The sequence below is a fragment of the Cervus canadensis genome, chromosome 7 (genome assembly GCF_019320065.1).
Source record: "Cervus canadensis isolate Bull #8, Minnesota chromosome 7, ASM1932006v1, whole genome shotgun sequence".
In the NCBI taxonomy this organism is placed as follows: Eukaryota; Metazoa; Chordata; class Mammalia; order Artiodactyla; family Cervidae; genus Cervus; species Cervus canadensis.
This window is the reverse complement of record NC_057392.1, coordinates 16,550,268-16,569,556: the sequence shown is the minus strand read 5'-3', so window position 1 is coordinate 16,569,556 and position 19,289 is coordinate 16,550,268. Positions and strand designations below refer to the sequence as shown.

General features: G+C 35.6%; 1 protein-coding gene across 3 annotated transcripts in view; it reads left to right on the top strand.

Annotated features, from left to right (window-relative positions):
• Positions 1-19,035, top strand: part of ATP2C1 (ATPase secretory pathway Ca2+ transporting 1) — a 182,909-nt gene extending 163,874 nt beyond the window's left edge. For all 3 annotated transcript variants that reach the window (XM_043474433.1, XM_043474435.1, XM_043474434.1), the window contains 10 exons: positions 836-1,006; positions 2,320-2,417; positions 9,319-9,369; positions 10,269-10,435; positions 11,637-11,705; positions 12,339-12,455; positions 13,252-13,399; positions 13,935-14,030; positions 15,260-15,401; positions 16,924-19,035. In XM_043474433.1, the coding sequence (XP_043330368.1) occupies positions 836-1,006; positions 2,320-2,417; positions 9,319-9,369; positions 10,269-10,435; positions 11,637-11,705; positions 12,339-12,455; positions 13,252-13,399; positions 13,935-14,030; positions 15,260-15,401; positions 16,924-17,054 (1,190 nt within the window). In that variant the 3' untranslated portion in view covers positions 17,055-19,035. The remainder of the gene's footprint in view (positions 1-835; positions 1,007-2,319; positions 2,418-9,318; positions 9,370-10,268; positions 10,436-11,636; positions 11,706-12,338; positions 12,456-13,251; positions 13,400-13,934; positions 14,031-15,259; positions 15,402-16,923) is intronic.
• The last annotated feature ends 254 nt before the right edge of the window (positions 19,036-19,289 follow it).

Genomic DNA, 19,289 nt, shown 5'->3' with positions numbered 1-19,289 from the left:
CACATCCCTCTGGCTCATAAGGTAGCTGCTGCCAAAGTTCTGGAATTCTGAGAATAAGCTAAATGGTATTTGGAAATGTCATTTCCAGATTTCCAAATGGATATTTGTCCTGTATCTTAAGTTCCTAAGGATGATAGGAAACTAACTATAAAGGGTGGTATGGTGGTATTATTTATGTAGTTTTAAGAGAACCAAAGGTACAAATAAGAAATACCTATTAATATTATAGAAAGAATGAAAGAATATAAACTCTTGTTGGTATTAGTGTTTTTGTAATTACTTTACAGATTAACTGTACCTCCAGAGTTTGTTGTGCACAAAATTGTTACATGTTGTCTAATTAATATAGCTTTCTAGAACTTAAAGCTATTGAATTATTCTGGAGGCCTGTAAGATGGAAAGATGAAGATACAATAGTAGAAATCACCTTCAAAGATGTCTGTTTAAAATTGACTTTAAAGCTCAACAAACCTATAGTTTTCCAAATAATTAATTGTATTTTCTTAAGAGTCAATAGTTTCTACTGAAAGGAGCTGCAAGTTTTGCTATGTGAAAACATTCCTATTTGCTCCTCTCCTGCTTTCTCTACTGAACAGTTCTGTAGTCTTATTCCTTTTAATTTTTAATAAGTTAAAGCAAACCCATAAAGAACCATTAAACTGTAGTATCTTCACATGTCATAATTTTTGATTTTTAAAATTTCTGTTATTACTGCAATGACATTCTAGTCCTAAGTGATTTATCTGAGTGAGAAGTGTTATGCCCTCCAGATTTTGTAAAGTAAATTCTAATGTTTTTGTGATTCACATTTTCTTTATGGATTTTATTTCCCAAGTTCTTGCTTTGGCTTCTGGTCCTGAATTGGGACAACTGACATTCCTTGGTCTGGTGGGAATCATTGATCCTCCTAGAACTGGTGTGAAAGAAGCTGTTACAACACTCATTGCCTCGGGAGTGTCAATAAAAATGATTACTGGAGACTCACAGGAGACTGCAGTTGCCATCGGTATAACTAGGCTGCTTCCTTTGTTTTTGTTAGTTTTTCTTACATTACTGCAGTGCATAGTGGAACATTAAAACATGAAGTGTGTTTACAAAATATTGAACTGTACAGTTAAAACTGATGCTTTTGTTTGCTCATACTCTATAAAATTGTGGGCAAAATTTTATTTTAGTTAAAAAGATAATACTTTTAGTTGAAGATAACTAAAGCATTGTGAAATCACATTATTATATTCATAAAAGGATAGTTGATTATTTTTAGTCTCATAGTCCACTATGCTGATGCATTAGATCATGAATGTGAAAGAATGCATGAAATTATATTTAGTTTTTCTTTCAACTTAAATATAATTTTTTAAACGCAGACTTTGTACCTAACTTGAAAGAAAATAGCTTGTGTCTGTATTTCCATCATCTGATTGCATACATGCCTATGTTATTTGAATGCCATTTAAGATTACTTTACCAAATATAAGGGGAAAAAATGGACATGGAAGTTAATCTTCCAGAACCTGTAAACTATAATTCATTACTGATAAATTTAAAATGTGCTAAAGGTCATTAATTCTTACTAATATGGAAAGAGACTGAGACAAGAATTTCACACTTTAAGAAGAATACATTACTGAAAACAACATTGTTGGGAAGATTATTTCTAGAGAAATTTCTCAATGTTTATTTTCATTTACATAAAACTACATGATACCTCATGGGATTCCCAGGTGGCGCAGTGGTAAAGAATCTGCCTGTCATTGCAGGAGAGCAGGGTTCCATCCCTGGGTTGGAAAGAGCTCCTGGAGGAGGAAATGGCAACCCACTCCAGTATTCTTGCCAGGAAAATCCCATGGACAGAGCAGCCTGGTGGGCCTGTCTGTGAGGTCACAAAGAGTTGGATATGATGGAGTGACTGCGCAGACAAGCACATAATACCTCAGATGAGCCACCATCTTGCCTGGTTTTTAGTTTAAAAAGCACTCTTGATCTTCATTAAAATTGAGCTCCTAAATAGAACCCATATGGCCTTGTTTAAATTCTTAGGTATGTTACCTAAGTTTAAATTCTTAGGGTTGAATTGAGAAAACTCTTTATTCTTGAATTTAAGCAAAAATCAAATAATCAAACAGAAAACTCAAGACTTTTTACTGATTCAGGTTGATCTGTTTTACCATAGTCTGTCTTGTAATCCCTTGATATAAGGATGTTTTATACTTTAAAGAGAAAGTGAGTTAATAACATCATTAAGTGAGCATTATGTTGACTACCTTATCAAATAAAAGCAGTTTGGTTAATTATGTTTTCTTTCCCATTTCACTTTAGCTAGTCGTCTGGGATTATATTCCAAAACCTCCCAGTCAGTCTCAGGAGAAGAAATAGATGCAATGGATGTCCAGCAACTTTCACAAATAGTGCCAAAGGTAGGCGTAAACCAGAGCCTTTCAGACTAAGGCTTTATTGTAGGCATTACCTCTTCTGCTGCAGTGTTAATGAAGCTATTTATTTGAAAACAGTTGGGACGTGGCCACCACATTTGTTGGTCTAAATCATGAGGCAAAATCTCATCATTGAGATCTGTCTTATTGTTGAGAGTGTCTATGAGGTGATCATTATGAATATCAGTGCAAATTTGTTAACTTCAGCAAGAGCTAAGTTTCCTCTGAGAAAGATACTGTGGGAAATTAACAGTGGTGCTTGTATTTATAAAGTACAGAATGGAGACAGATCATTATACTTCTTATCCTTGTGTTCTGTCTTAATTGAATGCGGGTATGATTTTTTTTTTTTAAAGAGCTGTCATTTGCATACAGTAAACTTTTTCCTTGTTAATGTATAGCCCTTAAGTTTTGATGGATGCCTGTGGTCCTTGTAACTACCACACAGGCTCCTCCCATCCCAGATCCTCTTGTGGTCAGCTCCTCCCTCTGCTTCCAGTACTTGGCAACCATTGATTTTGTTTTCTGTCCCTGTAGTTTTGCCTTTTCAGAGTGCTGAAAATGGAATCATATAGCATGAGGCCTTTGAATCTGGTTTTTTTGATTTAGCATAATGCATTTTTAATTGCTGAGTAGGATTCCACTGCACTGAGTGTATGTTACTGATGAACCAGTTTAAAGACATTTGGATTATTTTCCATTTTTGCTGATGATGGTTAAAACTACTAAAAACATTTGTATATAAGCTTTGAAAGAAAATAAATATTCATTCCTCTTAGATAAATACATGAGCGCAATTGCTGGGTCATATGGCTAACCTATGTTTAATTTTGTAAGAAAATGCCAGATTGTTTTACTCTGTGGCTTTATTGTTTTGCAGTCCCATCAGCAGTATTTGATAAGTGGTTACCAGCACATGGGCATTGTTAGTTTCCCCATGCCCATCCTGATAGGTATATCATGATGTCTTATTGTGGTTTCAGTTTGCATTTCCCTCAACAACTAATGATTTTGTGTACCTTTTCATATGCTTATTTGCCATTCATATATTTTCTTTAGTGAGCTGTCTAACCATCCTATTTTTTAAAAATGTTTTATTTTTGGATTTTGGAAGTTATTTTGTGGATAAAAGTGGATATATTGTGGATAAAAGTCTTTTATCAGATATTTGATTGGAAAAAAGTTTTTCCCATTCTGGTTTATCTTTTTAGTCTATTACCATTTGGTGAAATCTAGTTTATCATTTTTTTCTTTTATGGATCATGCTTTTGATGTGTTATCTAAGGACTCTTTCTAATCCAAGGTCACAAAGATTTTTTTCCTATTTTTTGAAATAAAAGTCTCATACTTTTAGGTTTTATACTAATGTTTCTGATCCATTTTGAATTATTTTTGTCTGTGAGAAGTGGGTTAAGGTTCATTTTTTTAATGTATGGGTATTTAGTCATTTTAGTTCCATTTGTTGAAAAGAGTCCTTTTTTCATTGAAATGCCTTTTTAGAGCATCTGGGAGCAGTGGGATGTGTGTGTCCTCTCCTGATAGTTTTTCCCTACATTTATTTCTAAAAAGGTAAATCCTGTATTAAGTTTCCTGAGGATATTGAGACAGAATGTACATTAGCAAATGTATATGAAATCTCTGGTTAATTTAACATTTTCCCATTAGGTCTTTGTTTAGCCTTTTCCCAGAGTTGCTACCAAGTAGTGACATCAGACAAACTGAAAGTTTCATTTTATTTGCTTTCTTCAGTTCACTGTCTGGCTCTCTGATAAAAATGCTAATGAACTCTGAAAACCAACCTAAAGGCAGTTAGAAAAGGAAGAAAGGCAGTTAGAGAAGTAAGTTATAAATTGCATTATTAGCCTAACAAATTACATCATTGGTCGTTTCCAAATAAGATTTTTTTTGCATCAGTTGTGGCAGATGCTCTGATGTTATTTCAAAGAGAGAAGCTCATTGAATTGCTTAAAGTCATCCTATTCGATAAATACCAGAGCTTCTTTCAGGTTTATCATGTCTTTTGAAAACCCAGGTTTCTTCAAATACTGTCAATGAATTACTTAAGTCGTTTCAGCTGAGCTGAGCTGGCTTCTCCCCCTGACCCTCCATGCCCTCAACCCTACTTGGTCTTTTTTCCCATTTTTATTGTGTGTTCATGTAACTCTTAAATCTTGGCCTTGGGCTTTTACTTTAGAGCAATTTGAAGAGCTTTTCATTTATTAGTGTTAGAAGCAAAACAAAACTTCTTTGTAAATTGCCAGCTCAGTGAGGTTTTACTACATGTACTAAAATCATATTAATTGATTCTTTTCCTTTTTAAAAGGTTTTTTGGCTCTCCTGTTCCCATAATTCAGTCACACATTCCCAATCCCTTAACATTTCTCTGTCCTTTTTGATCTAGGACAGTTAAAAAAATAGTGTGGAGACTGAGTTTCCATATGGGAATTCTCCATGTTTTCTTATTTATGATTTCCTGAGTGTGTTTGTTGTTGGTAAAAATAGACATTCTCTTTTCTTGTTTGTTTTTTATAGCACTACCTCCATTTGTATTTTTACTAATTAACCAGATCCCTATAATAAAATCCCAGTTCGTGTACTATTTAATTTTTGGTACGTTATTTCAACACATCAGGTATTTTTAGATCTATACTGGAAGATTTGGGGACCTTTGGGAGATTATTTTAATGTCAAGAATAATGTTTCTTTCATTAGCCTCTCCTATTTTTATTTACCTACTTTCTTCTCTTTATAACTTCATTTCTGTTAATGTTGATCAAAAGAACTATGAGTATGGACCACAAATATGACGCTGAAAAGACAGATCCATAAGAAGAGAAAAACCCTTTTGTGGGTTCCTTTGAAAGTACACAGCCTTTCTCCATTTCCCTCCACAGCATTCCCCGAACTCTCTGCTGACTCTCTTTCCTGCTGTCCTTGTACGGGTCCACTGTGCTCATTCTGATTCGCCCTTCCTGCTCCTATGCCAAGTGATTGTATTCTGTGCTTCTCTTGGATCAGTATATTCACCCCCTTTTAGGTCGAGAAACAGACATAAAGGTTAAAAAGATTATAATAGAGGAATTTGAGTTATGCCCCAATTCAATCCTAGCTCTGTGATAAAATGAAGTAGTTCAGTTTTTACTCACTTCTAGTTGTTTTTTAATACCTAATATCTTCAGGCCATAATTTTGTGTCACTAAATTTCAATATTGTTACTCAACCAAAAAGATTGATGTGCTAATCTTGGTGCTTTAAGGAGACTTTACTCTGTGCAGCATTATATTCCATGTAAGTCTTCAGCTTTGTATTGGAGATCTGCTTAGTCGCAAAGAAGCTGCTTTTGTTTTTGAGTTGCCATCAAAACTTTGAAATGCTGAAATATTTATATCAAGCAATAGGTGTACTGGATGCATGCCAAAGTAATTTGTGACTATATAAAAGAAGTATGTTTTCAGCCCAACAGTTGATCTGTTATCCTCACTGCTATTGTTAGTGATAACCTGTAGTGGCTGTGAAAGGGTGATTTGAATGTTTTGAATGATTTGCCCTGAAACAAAGACAAATTTTTACTCTATATGACTGTTTGTAATTAGTAATTAGCCTTTTATTTAAAAATTCTGTAAAATCTGTAGTCTTTGCTAAATGCTTTTGTACTCCGTGCTGTGTGCTACATGATTAAATTTCTGCAGTAATGTAGAATTTTCACTTAGAAGGTAACTGGTACATTTTAAATACATATGCAGCTTAGTCCTTTATATTTTATTTATTTATTTATTTATTTATTTTTTCAGTGGGTTTTGTCATACAAGTCCTTTTTATTTTATTAAAAAATTGTTTTTAATTGAAGTGTAGTTGATTTGCAGTGTTGTGTTAGTTTCAGGTGTAAGCAGAGTGATTCGTTTTATACGTTTATGTGTGTGTGTGTGTGTGTGTGTGTGTGTGTAAGGTTCTTTTCCCTCACAGGTTATTAGGAAATACTGAGTATAGTTCCCTGTGCTGTAGAAGAAGGTCCTTGTTATCTATTTTGTATATAGCAGTGTGTATTTGTTAATCCCAAACTCCTAATTTATTCTCGTCCCCTTTTCCAGGTGGCACTAGTGGTACAGAACTCACCTGCCAATGCAGGAGACACAAGAAATGCGGGTTTGATCCCTGGGTCGGGATGATCCACTGGAGGAGGAAATGGCAACCCACTCCAGTACTCTTGCCTGGAAAATCCCATGGACAGAGGAGCCTGGTGGGCTACAGTCCATGGGGTCACAAAGAGTTGGACACAACTGAGCACACACACAGCAGCACCCTTCCCCTTTGGTACAAGTTTATTTTTTATGTTGTTGGGTCTGTTTCTGTTTTGCATGTAAGTTCTTTTTATATAAGTTGACTTGTATCATTTTTTGTTTTAGATTTCACATGTAAGCAATATAAAGTGATACTTGTCTTCGTCTAGCTTAGTTCACTTAGTAGATCATCTCTAGGTCCATCCATTTTGCTGCAGATGGCATTATTTCATTCATTTTTACGACTGAGTGAGTATTCCTTTGTGTGTGTGTGTGTGTGAATATATATATATATATACACATATATATATATATATGCGCACTCACTCATGTTTGGCTCTTTGCAACCTCATGGACTGTAGCCCGCCAGGCTCCTCTGTCCATGGGATTTTGTAGGTGAGAATACTGGAGTGGGTTGCTGTTCGCTTCTCTAGGTATCTTCCCGATCTAGGGATCAAACACGTGTCTCTTGCATTGGCAGGTGGATTCTTTACCACTACACCACCTGGGAAGCCCCATATATGTGTGTGTGTGTGTGTGTGTGTGTGTGTGTGTGTGTGTGTGTGTGTGTGTGTGTGTGTGTGTGTGTGTGTGTGTGTGTGTGTGTGTGTAAGCCCCGTGTGTGTGTGTGTGTGTGTGTGTGTAAGCCCCATGTGTGTGTGTGTGTGTGTGTGTGTGTGTGTGTGTGTGTGTGTGTAAGCCCCATGTGTGTGTGTGTGTGTGTGTGTGTGTGTAAGCCCCATATGTGTGTGTGTGTGTGTAAGCCCCATATATGTGTGTGTGTGTGTGTGTAAGCCCCATATATGTGTGTGTGTGTGTGTGTGTGTGTGTGTGTGTGTATACCCCAAGTGGCACATATTTATATATACTATATCTTCTTTATCCATTCAACTATTGATGGACATTTAGGCTGATTCCATATTTCGGCTATTATTAATAGTGCTGTAGTGAATATTAGGGTACAGTTGCCCCGGAGTGGGGTTAAAGGATCATATGTTAGCTCTGTTTTGGTTTTTTAGGGAACTTTCATACTGTTCTCCATAGTGGCTGTATCAGTTTACATTCCCACCAACAGTGTGAGGAGGGTTCCCTTTTTTCCCACAGCTTTTCCATCATTTATTATTTGTAGACCTTTTAGTGATGGCCATTCTGACTGGTGTGAGGTGATACCTCATGGTAGTTTTTATTTGCATTTTTCTAATAATTAGCAGTGTTGAGCATCTTTTCATGTGCTTTTTGACCATCTGCGTGTATAGTACTTTTTAAAGACACACTAAAGGATTTCCAAATGGATTTTGAACCTTTTTAAAGGAAGAATGCTTTCCACCTATATTATGTGATTCATGGTACCTAGAGGACATAAGGGTAATCAATAATGTGATAGTATAGTTAACCCCTGAGAAAGTTTTAGACCTTTATTAAAATTCAGAGAGAACCTGGGAATTGTCTTTATTGGTGATCCTAAGATTCAGTCACTTACTCATTTCACACCTGTTTATTGAGCACTGGAGGTACAAGGCCAAATCTCTGCTCATGGAGCTTTTAGTCTTAAGATAAGTAGATGTATATATTACGTTGGTGGTGGGAATTGTCGAAGCTTTCTCGTGACTCTGTTGCTTTGAAGGAGGAAATGAGGTTGTCAACTGAGAGTGAGGCTAGGAAAGAGATACATTGGAAGCATGAGGAGAGAAAGCTAGTGTGGACCTGTTCTCTGGGAGAATAGGAAAGAGAATGGTGAGTCCCGTAGGTGTTAAAGTCACCTGGCTTGGGTGTGTTGGAAAGAGTGACGGGAACGCAGTGGTTAAAAATCCTTGTGAAACATGGCAGGTAGTCCCCAGAGCAGCATTGGCCACAGGTAAGATTTGTGACTAAAGAAGGGAATGGAAGACACCTACCCCTCTCCTCTCCTCATAGTGCTGTTGGGGAGGACTGGGGAACTGCCCGTGTCTCGTGGATAAGCAAGTTAGAGCAGTGTGGGAGGGAGTGGGGGTACAGGTGATTTGTGGATGACTAGCTGGGGCACAGTTGGGAGCATTTTAGGAGACCAGGAGGTGGCATGAGGAAAAGGGATTAAATATATTCTTTGGAGAGAGAAGATCATATAAGCAAGTGGAAACACGAAGGAAGATGACCTAATGAATCAAACCAAGTAGAAGAGCATAAGCAGTGACTTCATACTGTTTAACAGAAAAGAGGGGTCAACAGACATTGAGAAGCAGCTGTTCTTTAAATCTCATGAAGACGGAACAAAGGGAAAAGGCTGTTTTAGTTGACTGTCAGTGTTGAGGAAACATGCAAGAGAGCTTTTCCTTTCTCTTGTTTCTGCAGTGTTTCAAGAATAAGGCTATTTTCTTTTCAGAGCTTAAACATGGTTGGGATAAACTGGGTGAATTGTTTAGATTGTGTATTTCCTTTAGTACTTAAAAGTTTGAAATGGCCTTGTCGAATGAGTGTCCTAACAAGTGTATGGCATTTTCTTGAGTTTGATCTCTATGGCAAAACAGACAGTTCAAATTGGTAATTTAAAAAATATTCTTAGTTTTACGTACATAGGTTATTCTGATAATTCTTAATGTTGAAGATTTTTAGTATATCTTATGTTTTAATAGGTTGCAGTGTTTTACAGAGCTAGCCCAAGGCACAAGATGAAAATTATCAAGGTGGGTCTTTAAGAATCACATTGTTTCATCTCTGTATCCCAAATGCTTCTGTCTGTCTGCATTACTACTGGAAGTATTCTTAGAGCACTAAAGTCAGAAGTGTTGTGAAGCAAAACAGGTGCTTTTTAAAGCCTGAGATGGAAACATGAACAGAATTTCCTTAGCAAAGGAAGATGTAGAAGAAAACTTTAAGGAAATATCTGCAAATACAGTCTTCTTTTAACATTTGAATGGTGTAAGTGTTCTGATAGGAGTCTATAGCCAGATCATCCCAATGTGAATAGGAATAATTACTATAAATACAACAAGAAAAAAATGTTTTGAGATTGTGAACAATTTTAAAGGGCTATGATTTATATTAGTCAAATATATACAAAGCAGCTGACATGGTATCTGTCAGTTCATCGGCTTATTAGTCATAATAGTGCTCCATTGTAGTAAGGTCAGGGTTTCTCAGCCTTGGCACTGTTATACTTATGGGCTGGATAATTCTTCATTGCAAGAGGCTGTCCTGTGTGTTTTAAGTTTAGCAGCCCCCTTGGCGCCTATCCTCTAGACGCCAGTAATGTCCACACAGTCATGACACTCAAAAATGTCTCCAGACATTGCCATATGTGCCTGGGAGGCACAACTGCCCTGAGAACCGCTGTGTAACTGACTCTACATCAGGCTTTACACATAGAGTTCTCACACATGGGAATATTAATGGCAGCTTTTTCTAAGCTTTATCCTAAGACCTCCATATACTGAAGTTTTTTTGAGAAAGTGATGGTCTGTATTATTTCCAGCCTTTGATTATGTGAGAAAGAAAAAGAGAGGATTTGTATACCTCCTTACCTGTGTGAAAGCAACATTCTAATCAGAACGCCTCCGTCCCACTTCACCCCTCCTACCCCCAGTCTCTGCAGAAGAACGGGTCGGTTGTGGCCATGACAGGAGATGGAGTAAATGATGCAGTTGCTCTGAAGGCTGCAGACATTGGAGTTGCGATGGGTCAGACTGGCACAGATGTTTGCAAAGAGGCAGCTGACATGATCCTGGTGGATGATGATTTCCAAACCATCATGTAAGTTTTCTTTCAGTGAATGCACATCAGAGAGTTTCTTCCTATCCTTTTCTGCACCTCATTTGCAGAAAAGTGTCTAGCAGTTTTAGATGTTGGATGAGCTAAACTATTTTACTAAACTAAGCAATCTCGTTTTGTGTCCTAGTGTGTAGTTTTTTTTGTATGGAAATTATTTGTATGGAATGGACATCAAGCTGGCAGGGCTCTTCATTTAAGAAATATTACTGAGTACCAGCCAAGTTTCACATTTCCTTGCCACTAGTGTGGTGGTACAGCAGTGGGCCTTCATGTGGCTTTATTCAAGCTAAATTCAGGCTCTCGGGAATGAGCATGTGCCTGGCTTTACGACAAGGATTATAAATAAAGATCCCATCCATATCTGTTTTCTTATGTCAGGAATTCTTCACGTTGCCAGTGATGCAGTTTATCATTTGAATAGACTTATTTCATCTATAGTTTCTAATTAAGATTCTTCCATAATAACCTGCTGGTGTCATTAACCCATGTGGCCTCAAGTGGAACATGTGGGCCCTCAGGACCCAGAATTGCAAAGTTCATCTAAGGATAGAAGATATTTAATTTCCATTTCTTAGAATTGTATAAAAATCTCAGAAGATAGGATAGTTTGTTTATAAAATACATGTTTTCCTAGACTGAGCAAAATGAATGAGAGGATTTTCATGAATCTTTGTAAAATATATTCTTTTTATAATTCTGGTACAACATATATCCAGTTGTATCTAGGAATAACAGTTGAGTTAAATTCTGTAATTCTTATGTATGTCATTGCCATTTAATTTCTGACCTGCATTAACTTAACCCCTTACCATACATACTTCTGTACCTTTAAGAAAAATAAACTTGGGAGGGGTAAAGAAGATCATTATTTTAGTATTATAAATGTGTATTATTGTCTTGTATAGAAACACAGTATGTGATTTTAATGTTGAAATGTCTTTAAGAATAAAAATTATTGTGTTATGAAATTAGTTCAGGTACAGTAGGAGGCTTGACTTTAATGCTTTGCCAGATAATGTTTCTGTATTTTTTTTCTAGTTTTAATTATGTAAGTAAAATCATTTTATTAATGTATGGGTTTTATCAGTTGGGAACTTGTTTTCAAAATTAGTTCCACAGTATTGCTGTATCCTTATTTTTTTGCGATTATATTTTCTCACCCAATCTTATTTTTAACTTTCAGGTCTGCAATTGAAGAGGGTAAAGGGATTTATAATAACATTAAAAATTTTGTTAGATTCCAGCTGAGCACGTAAGTTTGTAAGAAATTGTGACAAACTTATGGGTCTTATAGATAAATTATTCAAAAAGTAGAATTGAAACAGAATGCCTATAATCTGGGCTCTTATTTCTCTTATGTAAGTTTTCCAGTGTGAAAACTGAATTTTGTCCTAAAATTAAACATGGAATGATAAAGAGGTTCTAAATGTAATTACTTGTGTATATCATCATCAAAATATATTAACTGTTGTGGCTTATTTAATAGCTTCTGAAGTAACTAAGAAAGGGGTGTCAAATTTTAATTTTCTTCTTGGTATCTTTTTCCAAAAGCAGAAGGGCTTTTATTGTAGTCTGTTACAAAACAGTTATAAAAATACCACTGAAACTGTTAACTGTTATCTGAACTCAGTTAAAAAAAACTTCCTCTATTTGTTGTTGTCATCTAAACACTTTGCAAATCCTTTATTAAGTTGCTGTGGATCATAAGGGCTAACTCTTTGAAACACTCACACTAATGAAGCAGTAGTTTACTGGGAAATACAGGCTTCCTTTAAAAGAGCAGTAGTAACATGAGAGTTTTACACGCTAAGAAAGTGATGTCATAAACTTAGCAGGGATTACACAGTGTTGATCCATTTTTAAAAATCACTCTTTCTTTTGATAGGAGTATAGCAGCATTAACTTTAATCTCACTGGCTACATTAATGAACTTTCCCAATCCTCTCAATGCCATGCAGATTTTGTGGATCAATATTATTATGGATGGACCTCCAGCTCAGAGGTAAGAGTTTCCTCATTTGTAAGCTAGAAGGACAAGGATAGCCTTATATCCTGATAGTTAAACTCTAAGACTTCATTCCCGGGTAGCATCCGAAATCTCTGCAGCATCATGTTTGTTGGAAGTTGTGTGATGTGAGCATAGCATTTATTCTTCTGGGGTGGCTCATTCATGCATTATGATCTGAGCTTTTACACTGAGATCAGAGCAGGGAACAGGTATAGTCCCTGTCCTTGAAGTAAGCTGTTTGTTTCTTAGAATGTAATGGAGAAACCTCTCTCTGGCTTTAGTGCTGTTACCAAGGTTCCACTGTCAGTCTTAGAGACTTTGGAAAATATTGAAGGACTACTTCAATATTGTAGTATTGAGCATCTAATGTTTTCTTTTATAATAACGGGGTCCTAGATATCACTTTCTTAACAGAGTAATATGTATCAATGTATAACAAATTATCCTAGTTGAAACTTCCTTGCATGAAAGATATTTCAGAGTCCAGTTGGTTAGTCATGTATTTCAGGCCATCCATATTTGAAATAAGTTAGATATAAATGAAATGGGGCAGTTTGAAATTTGATTATCAGTCCCCTACCAAACTGTGGCAAATAAACAAAACAGCAAAGAGTGATAAAATTTATGGTTATTTTTGAGTGATCATAGCCAAGGTTTTGTTTATAATTCAACATTTTGTTTCCATAAGAAGGCATTTAGTTTCTGGGATAATTGAGGTCAATGAACTTGTGAGAGTAATAAATCCAAATTTTACATAAAACTGTAATTCACTTTTCTGTTTGTTTTGAAGCCTTGGAGTAGAACCAGTGGATAAAGATGTCATTCGTAAACCTCCACGCAACTGGAAAGACAGCATTTTGACCAAAAACCTGATACTTAAAATACTTGTTTCCTCAATAATCATTGTTTGTGGGACTTTGTTTGTCTTCTGGCGGGAGGTATACTCGCTGGATAAGCTGTTTTATTAATATGCATTCTGTATGACAGGATTCCATTATTTTTGTATATTAAGCAGAAGGCTGGAAGTTAGGATAACCTTCAAAAATAGAATAAACATTTAAAAATACTTTGATTTCAGTATTAATGGGTTAATAGAATTCCTGATTCATATTTTAGAATTATTTAAATATGCAGAAAAATATCAAATACAATAAAAATTAACATGAATATTTGGGTAGAAGTTAGAAAATCTGAGGCTTTAGAATAGCTATTTTAATGTCATTAAAAAAGAAAGTTGTTTTAATATCCAGTTTACAGTTTGGGAGAAGACTTTTTACTTTATGTAGACTACAGCTATTCTTTAGGTGACTTATTTAAATGGTGCATGGGAAATTTAAGTTGCTTATATATCTTATATATATCTTAGACTAAAGCTTTCATATTTTAAGAGAAAGAAAATATTAGCCCTTTAAAAGCATGTAGTATTTGTCCATTAAATTCAGCCAACTGAAAATCTTTTTCTCCTCTCAACAGCTGCGAGACAATGTGATAACACCTCGGGACACAACAATGACTTTCACGTGCTTTGTGTTTTTTGACATGTTCAATGCACTGAGTTCCAGATCGCAGGTATGCTTGAGTGACTGTAGCTGGCTAATTCAATTGTGTAGAGGAGTACTGTCTGTAAGTGGGGAAGGTTTTTAGCTTCGCTTGCTTTTGTAGCCATGGTTACAGGTCCAGATATAGCCTTCCTACAGACATGTGTCCTAACAAGGATGGGAGATATGGGAAGATAAGCCTTAACTTTGGCCAGAAGATCAAAGTAAATCACAGATGTCATCACCTGATTTTTCTTCCTTTCATTTTCTTATTATCTGTAGCTACGTGATAGGTTCAAGTTAACATCTGAGCATAGGACAAAGTTCATGGCTTCTGTTAAGATGGTGTACTTCCTTCTCATTATAGAAGAAAGTATTGTTAGAAGTACAGGAGCAGTTTTGTGCATATTAACATTTTCTTAATGTCTCCATCAGTGTGTCAAAACTTAGGACATTTAAAATTTTCTTTTCTTCCCATTCTGTATCTTAGGGTGGATGGTCTTCTCTTGATGGAAGTGCTTTGATAGAAATTAGTGGGCTAGAACCTAATGGTACTTTTCCAGAGCATGTTGTTCTTGGAAACTAGTTATATTTGCCGCCTGACTGTTCATTTCAATTTTAGAGCACCTTAGGAATCCTTAACTGTTACTTATTACCATTCACCATGCTCGAACTTTCCAAGTACAGTGCATTGTCATTAATTTAGACTAATTTTTAAAGAAGCTATAGTATTTGGTTTTTGTTCTATGAAAGGCATTTTTACTTTTTCAGTATACATGTAACTAAGTTCAGTCTTCAAGAAAGTTTCTTAGATTATGTACCTTAATGAAATGATTTAGAAAATAAGCATATACCAAAAAAGTTTCTTATGCTCTGAAATGCTAAAGGAAGTTTCTGTGGCCTTTATTTTTTAATAGAATCACTTTCTTTTTTGGCTGTGCTGTGCAGCATGTGGGATTTTTAGTTTCCCAACAAGGGATCAAACCCAGGACCCCTGCATTGGGAGCATAGAGTCTTAACCACTGGGCAGCCAGAAAAGACCTAGTATCACTTTTAAAGAAAGTCCTTGATAAAGAAAAGCTGCTTTAAAATTTACCCTACTCCGTGTGAATTATTCCAAAATATAGTTAGTTAAGAGATTTCGTGTACTAGTATTGTAGAATTCAGTCCAGCTTATTAAAACTTAGAGGTGAATATAGTAGTAAAGAAGTTGTTTCTATGACCAAGGAGTAATAACTGCTCTCTCTGCTCTGCCAACAGACCAGATCTGTGTTTGAGATTGGACTCTGCAGTAATAAAATGTTTTGCTACGCAGTTCTTGGATCCATCATGGGACAGTTATTAGTTATTTACTTTCCTCCACTTCAGAAAGTTTTTCAGACTGAGAGCCTAAGTATACTGGGTAAAAGAAATATTATGTTTTATAATTTATATATTATAAATGAGTTTAAATATTTTCTAATGTATTTTTTCTAAGAAAGCTTCTTTTAAAAAGTGAAATAAGTGGCTTGCTTTGAAAAATGTGTGTACTCTGTTTCTATTTGGAATCACATTTAGGGGAGTCACTCTCCCAAATCTGGTTTTAAACTTTTCTGGTAATTTTTTTCTTGTTAACTTTTTATAGGTTATCACTTGTCAAAATCATATTTAGTGATTCTGAAAGACAGAGTAATTGTAGTTGATAACTTTTTAATTTTGTGTGAAGAAAAAACTAGATTTAAGCTCACTAAAAAGCAGATGGCTTGTCTTTAAAATCACCATTTTGGTTGTTAAGCTGACATTTTCCTATTCTTATTTGCTAATTTTGCACATCTTATTTTATGAAATAAAAGCCCTAAAAACAGAGTTTTACTAAGTTGATGTGCAAAGTGAAAGTGAAAGTCACTCAGTCGTGTCCCGACTCTTTGCGACCCCATGGACTATGTCCATAGAATTCTCCAGGCCAGAATACTGGAGCGGGTAGCCTTTCCCTTCTTCAGGGGATCTTCTCAACCCAGGGATTGAACCCAGGTCTCCTGCATTGCGGGTGGATTATTAACCAGCTGAGCCACAAGGGAAGTCCTAGAATACTGGAGTGAGTAACCATCCCTTCTCCAGCAGAACTTCCTGACCCAGGAATTGAACTGGGGTCTCTGCATTGCAGGTGGATTCTTTACCAACTGAACTATCAGGAAAGCCTGATATGGAAAACAGACATTATTTTTTCATACACTGTGCATGAAATGTATCATCATATAGTACATTTAAAAGTTAATTTTCCTGTGTAAGTGTGAGGATGGATGCATTTTATGATAATGCTAGTTCTCACTCTTGGGTTTTTAAAGTTAATTTGGATATCTGTGATCACTAATTTTTGCTGTAAGTTAAAGTTTATCTTAATGTCAAACTAGTTTAATTTCAGGACTTTAATTTCATACTCATATTCTTTCCTCTTTAAAAAAAAAAATGGAGTTTTAAGAAGACAGGTCAAATTTTTTGAAGCAGTAAATAAGAATGTGATAGTGTGAACACCATTGTAAAGACATGGTCTTTTAACAGTAACTTGCAAGTGGAATAGATGCAGATTTCAATCAAGTTATTCACCACTGCTTGAACAGCCTTTAAAAAACAGAAAGCTCCTCTTGGTTGTGTTGCTGTTGAAGTTTGTGATTCTCAGGTCATTGTTCAGGGAGACAGTCAGAGGACTTGTTCTCTGGGCTCTGGTTCTCTGGTGCTGCTTGTCCTTGCTGTGGGACTTTGGGTAAGTCATTTGGTGCATTTGAGCTTTACTCTCCTTATCCTTGAGCTGAGGCTAATTGTGGCTCCTCAAGGAATGGTTGGGAAATAAGTATTTTAAAAGCTGTGGTAAAATGCTAGAAAAACATAAGCTATTAACCTCTGAAAATATAAGTTCACAGAACGGTAAAACCTCGTTTTCTCTGCAGACTTACTGTTTCTTCTGGGTCTCACCTCGTCGGTGTGCATAGTGGCAGAAATCATCAAGAAGGTTGAACGGAGCAGAGAGAAGGTCCAGAAGCCTGTTAGCTCGACATCGTCGTCTTTTCTTGAAGTATGATGCATATTGCATTCTTTTATTTGCAAACTAGGAATTGCAGTCTGAGGATCGTTTAGAAGGGCAAGTTCAAGAGGATAAAATGAAGATTTGAGAACTTTTGAACTTTTTATTGACTAAAAATGAGTGTTAAAGACTTGAGACTTTAACCTGCTGACAGTCCCAAATGAGATTATGCAACTTTGGTAACATTTTCCTTGATTTAAATTGGCTTTTGCAATTGAATGGAACTTCATAAAGTGTATGGGCAGTTATTTAATTTAAAAAAAAAAAAAAGGTAAAACCTGAACCACCTTCTGCACTTAAAGAGGTCTAACAGTTCAAATACACTATCTATTCTAGATAGATATGATTTTTTTTTAATTTTTAAATATTGTACTATTTATGGTGGTGGGGCTTTCTTACTAATACACAAGTAAATTTAATCATTTCAAAGGCATTCTGTTTGATTTAGGAAGTTAATTCCCAGGAGTGCCATATTTCAGCTACTGTATGTCCTTTTCCCTGCAGTGTAAGCAGTTCACCTGCCTTGTGTTATCATTTTTGTATCTCACGTTTTTTGCACAGGATGTGACCACTGTCAGATCACTGTTCTTTTCTTTCTTTTTGTGATTGAAAAGCCTATACTGCAATTTGAAGTAAATGTTTGCTTTTCTTAGTAAGTGTAAATGGTTGCCTTTTTTCCTCCTTTTTTTATTTTTGGTATGAGTCTTTGGTCTTGCAAAATTAATAAATACAGAGCTGTTGAGTGGCTTGCTAGGTAGGGTAGTAATTAACATTTAGTCATGGAGTCAAAAATATTTAAGACTGTTCGGGCTGAAATTGATAGCAGATTTATATTGTTATGCCTTTTTTTAGAGTTGTTAATGTAAATACATATTTTGTCAAGTGTCATCTTGACAAAGTCACCTCCTAAATATAAATCCAAGTACCTCACCTGAATATCTGAATTGTATTATTTTCAGTGTCTTTTTATGTGTACTTTAAAGAATTTTTTCTAGAAAGTATAGAGTGGTAAACTTCAAGAATGAAAAAGCCCCAAACTTAACTAAACAGACAGTTTATGGACCAGAGTGTAAGTGGAAGACTCTGTGCTGACCTTGGTTTCCCTGAATCTGCAGCTTTGGGGCCCAGAGTCTGTCCTCCTCCTGCTCCCACCAGTATCTTCTGTCTTCTTTCTGCTTCACTGGGCAAGCTAAAGAAATAGATTTGCTCTTGGAATGCCATCAGTTTTTGTAATACCTGGATGGGGTGTAGGTAATTTGTTTTGAGTGTGTGGGAAATTTGGGTCAGAAATTCAGAATTAGAAATACATTTTCTGTTGAGTATTTCTCTATGAAACAGAAACGGGTCTCAACTTCTTACATGTTTAGTTCTTCCTAAAGTTTACTGAATTTTGTATTTTATAATTATACTCTCCAGTTTTTATCTCCAATATTAAACTGCACTGTTAGCACTACAGTACTTTTGTTAATGATAGGAAAGATACCTGTTCTGTGAGTCTGTGGGGATATAACTGAAACAATTAGTATAAGGACCTGAGATGTCTGCAGTTTATTCTGTTTTACTCTTTAAGGCTCGATAGTCAAATGTACATGGAAGCCATTGTCTAATCAACTTTTTCTTTAGTGATGGTGATGTCTCATATCTAAATTTTGTAATAAGTTTTCTTCTCTGTTACAAAGACTTCAAATACGTATTAAGTGCACGTTAATCTTTTGCTTTGCATTTTAGGTTCATATGAAATAAATGTGCCTATTCTGATATTTCAGATTTTAAACCTCCCCCCAGAATGATTTATTTTCAAAAGTTAAGGTTCTTCCAGTTGGGACTGTTAATGTTAAAATCATATGGATGTTGAAGATACAGAAATTACACAGTACTCATAGTACATTGAATCTGTGATTTGAAAAGAAGTGAAATGTATAGTACAGATATCCATCTGTATAACAGATTTCCCACAGTAAAACAACAAATTAGAGTCCGTCTCTGTGTGTATTTCATATATCATATTATCTGAATTAGCATGGATAATCCAAATGCACTAGTATCTAAATTTTAAATGTTTTCCCATTTCCTGACTTGCTAGATGTAGCCCCTAACAATACTAACTTGATTTTTCCATGTTAGACTACCTCATGAAGTTTTTTGTCCTCAAAGTGATTAAATTTCAGGGAAGAAAAGGAACTTTAACTCACCAACTAGGTAGACAGTCCTCAAATGATTCAAATTGACTGC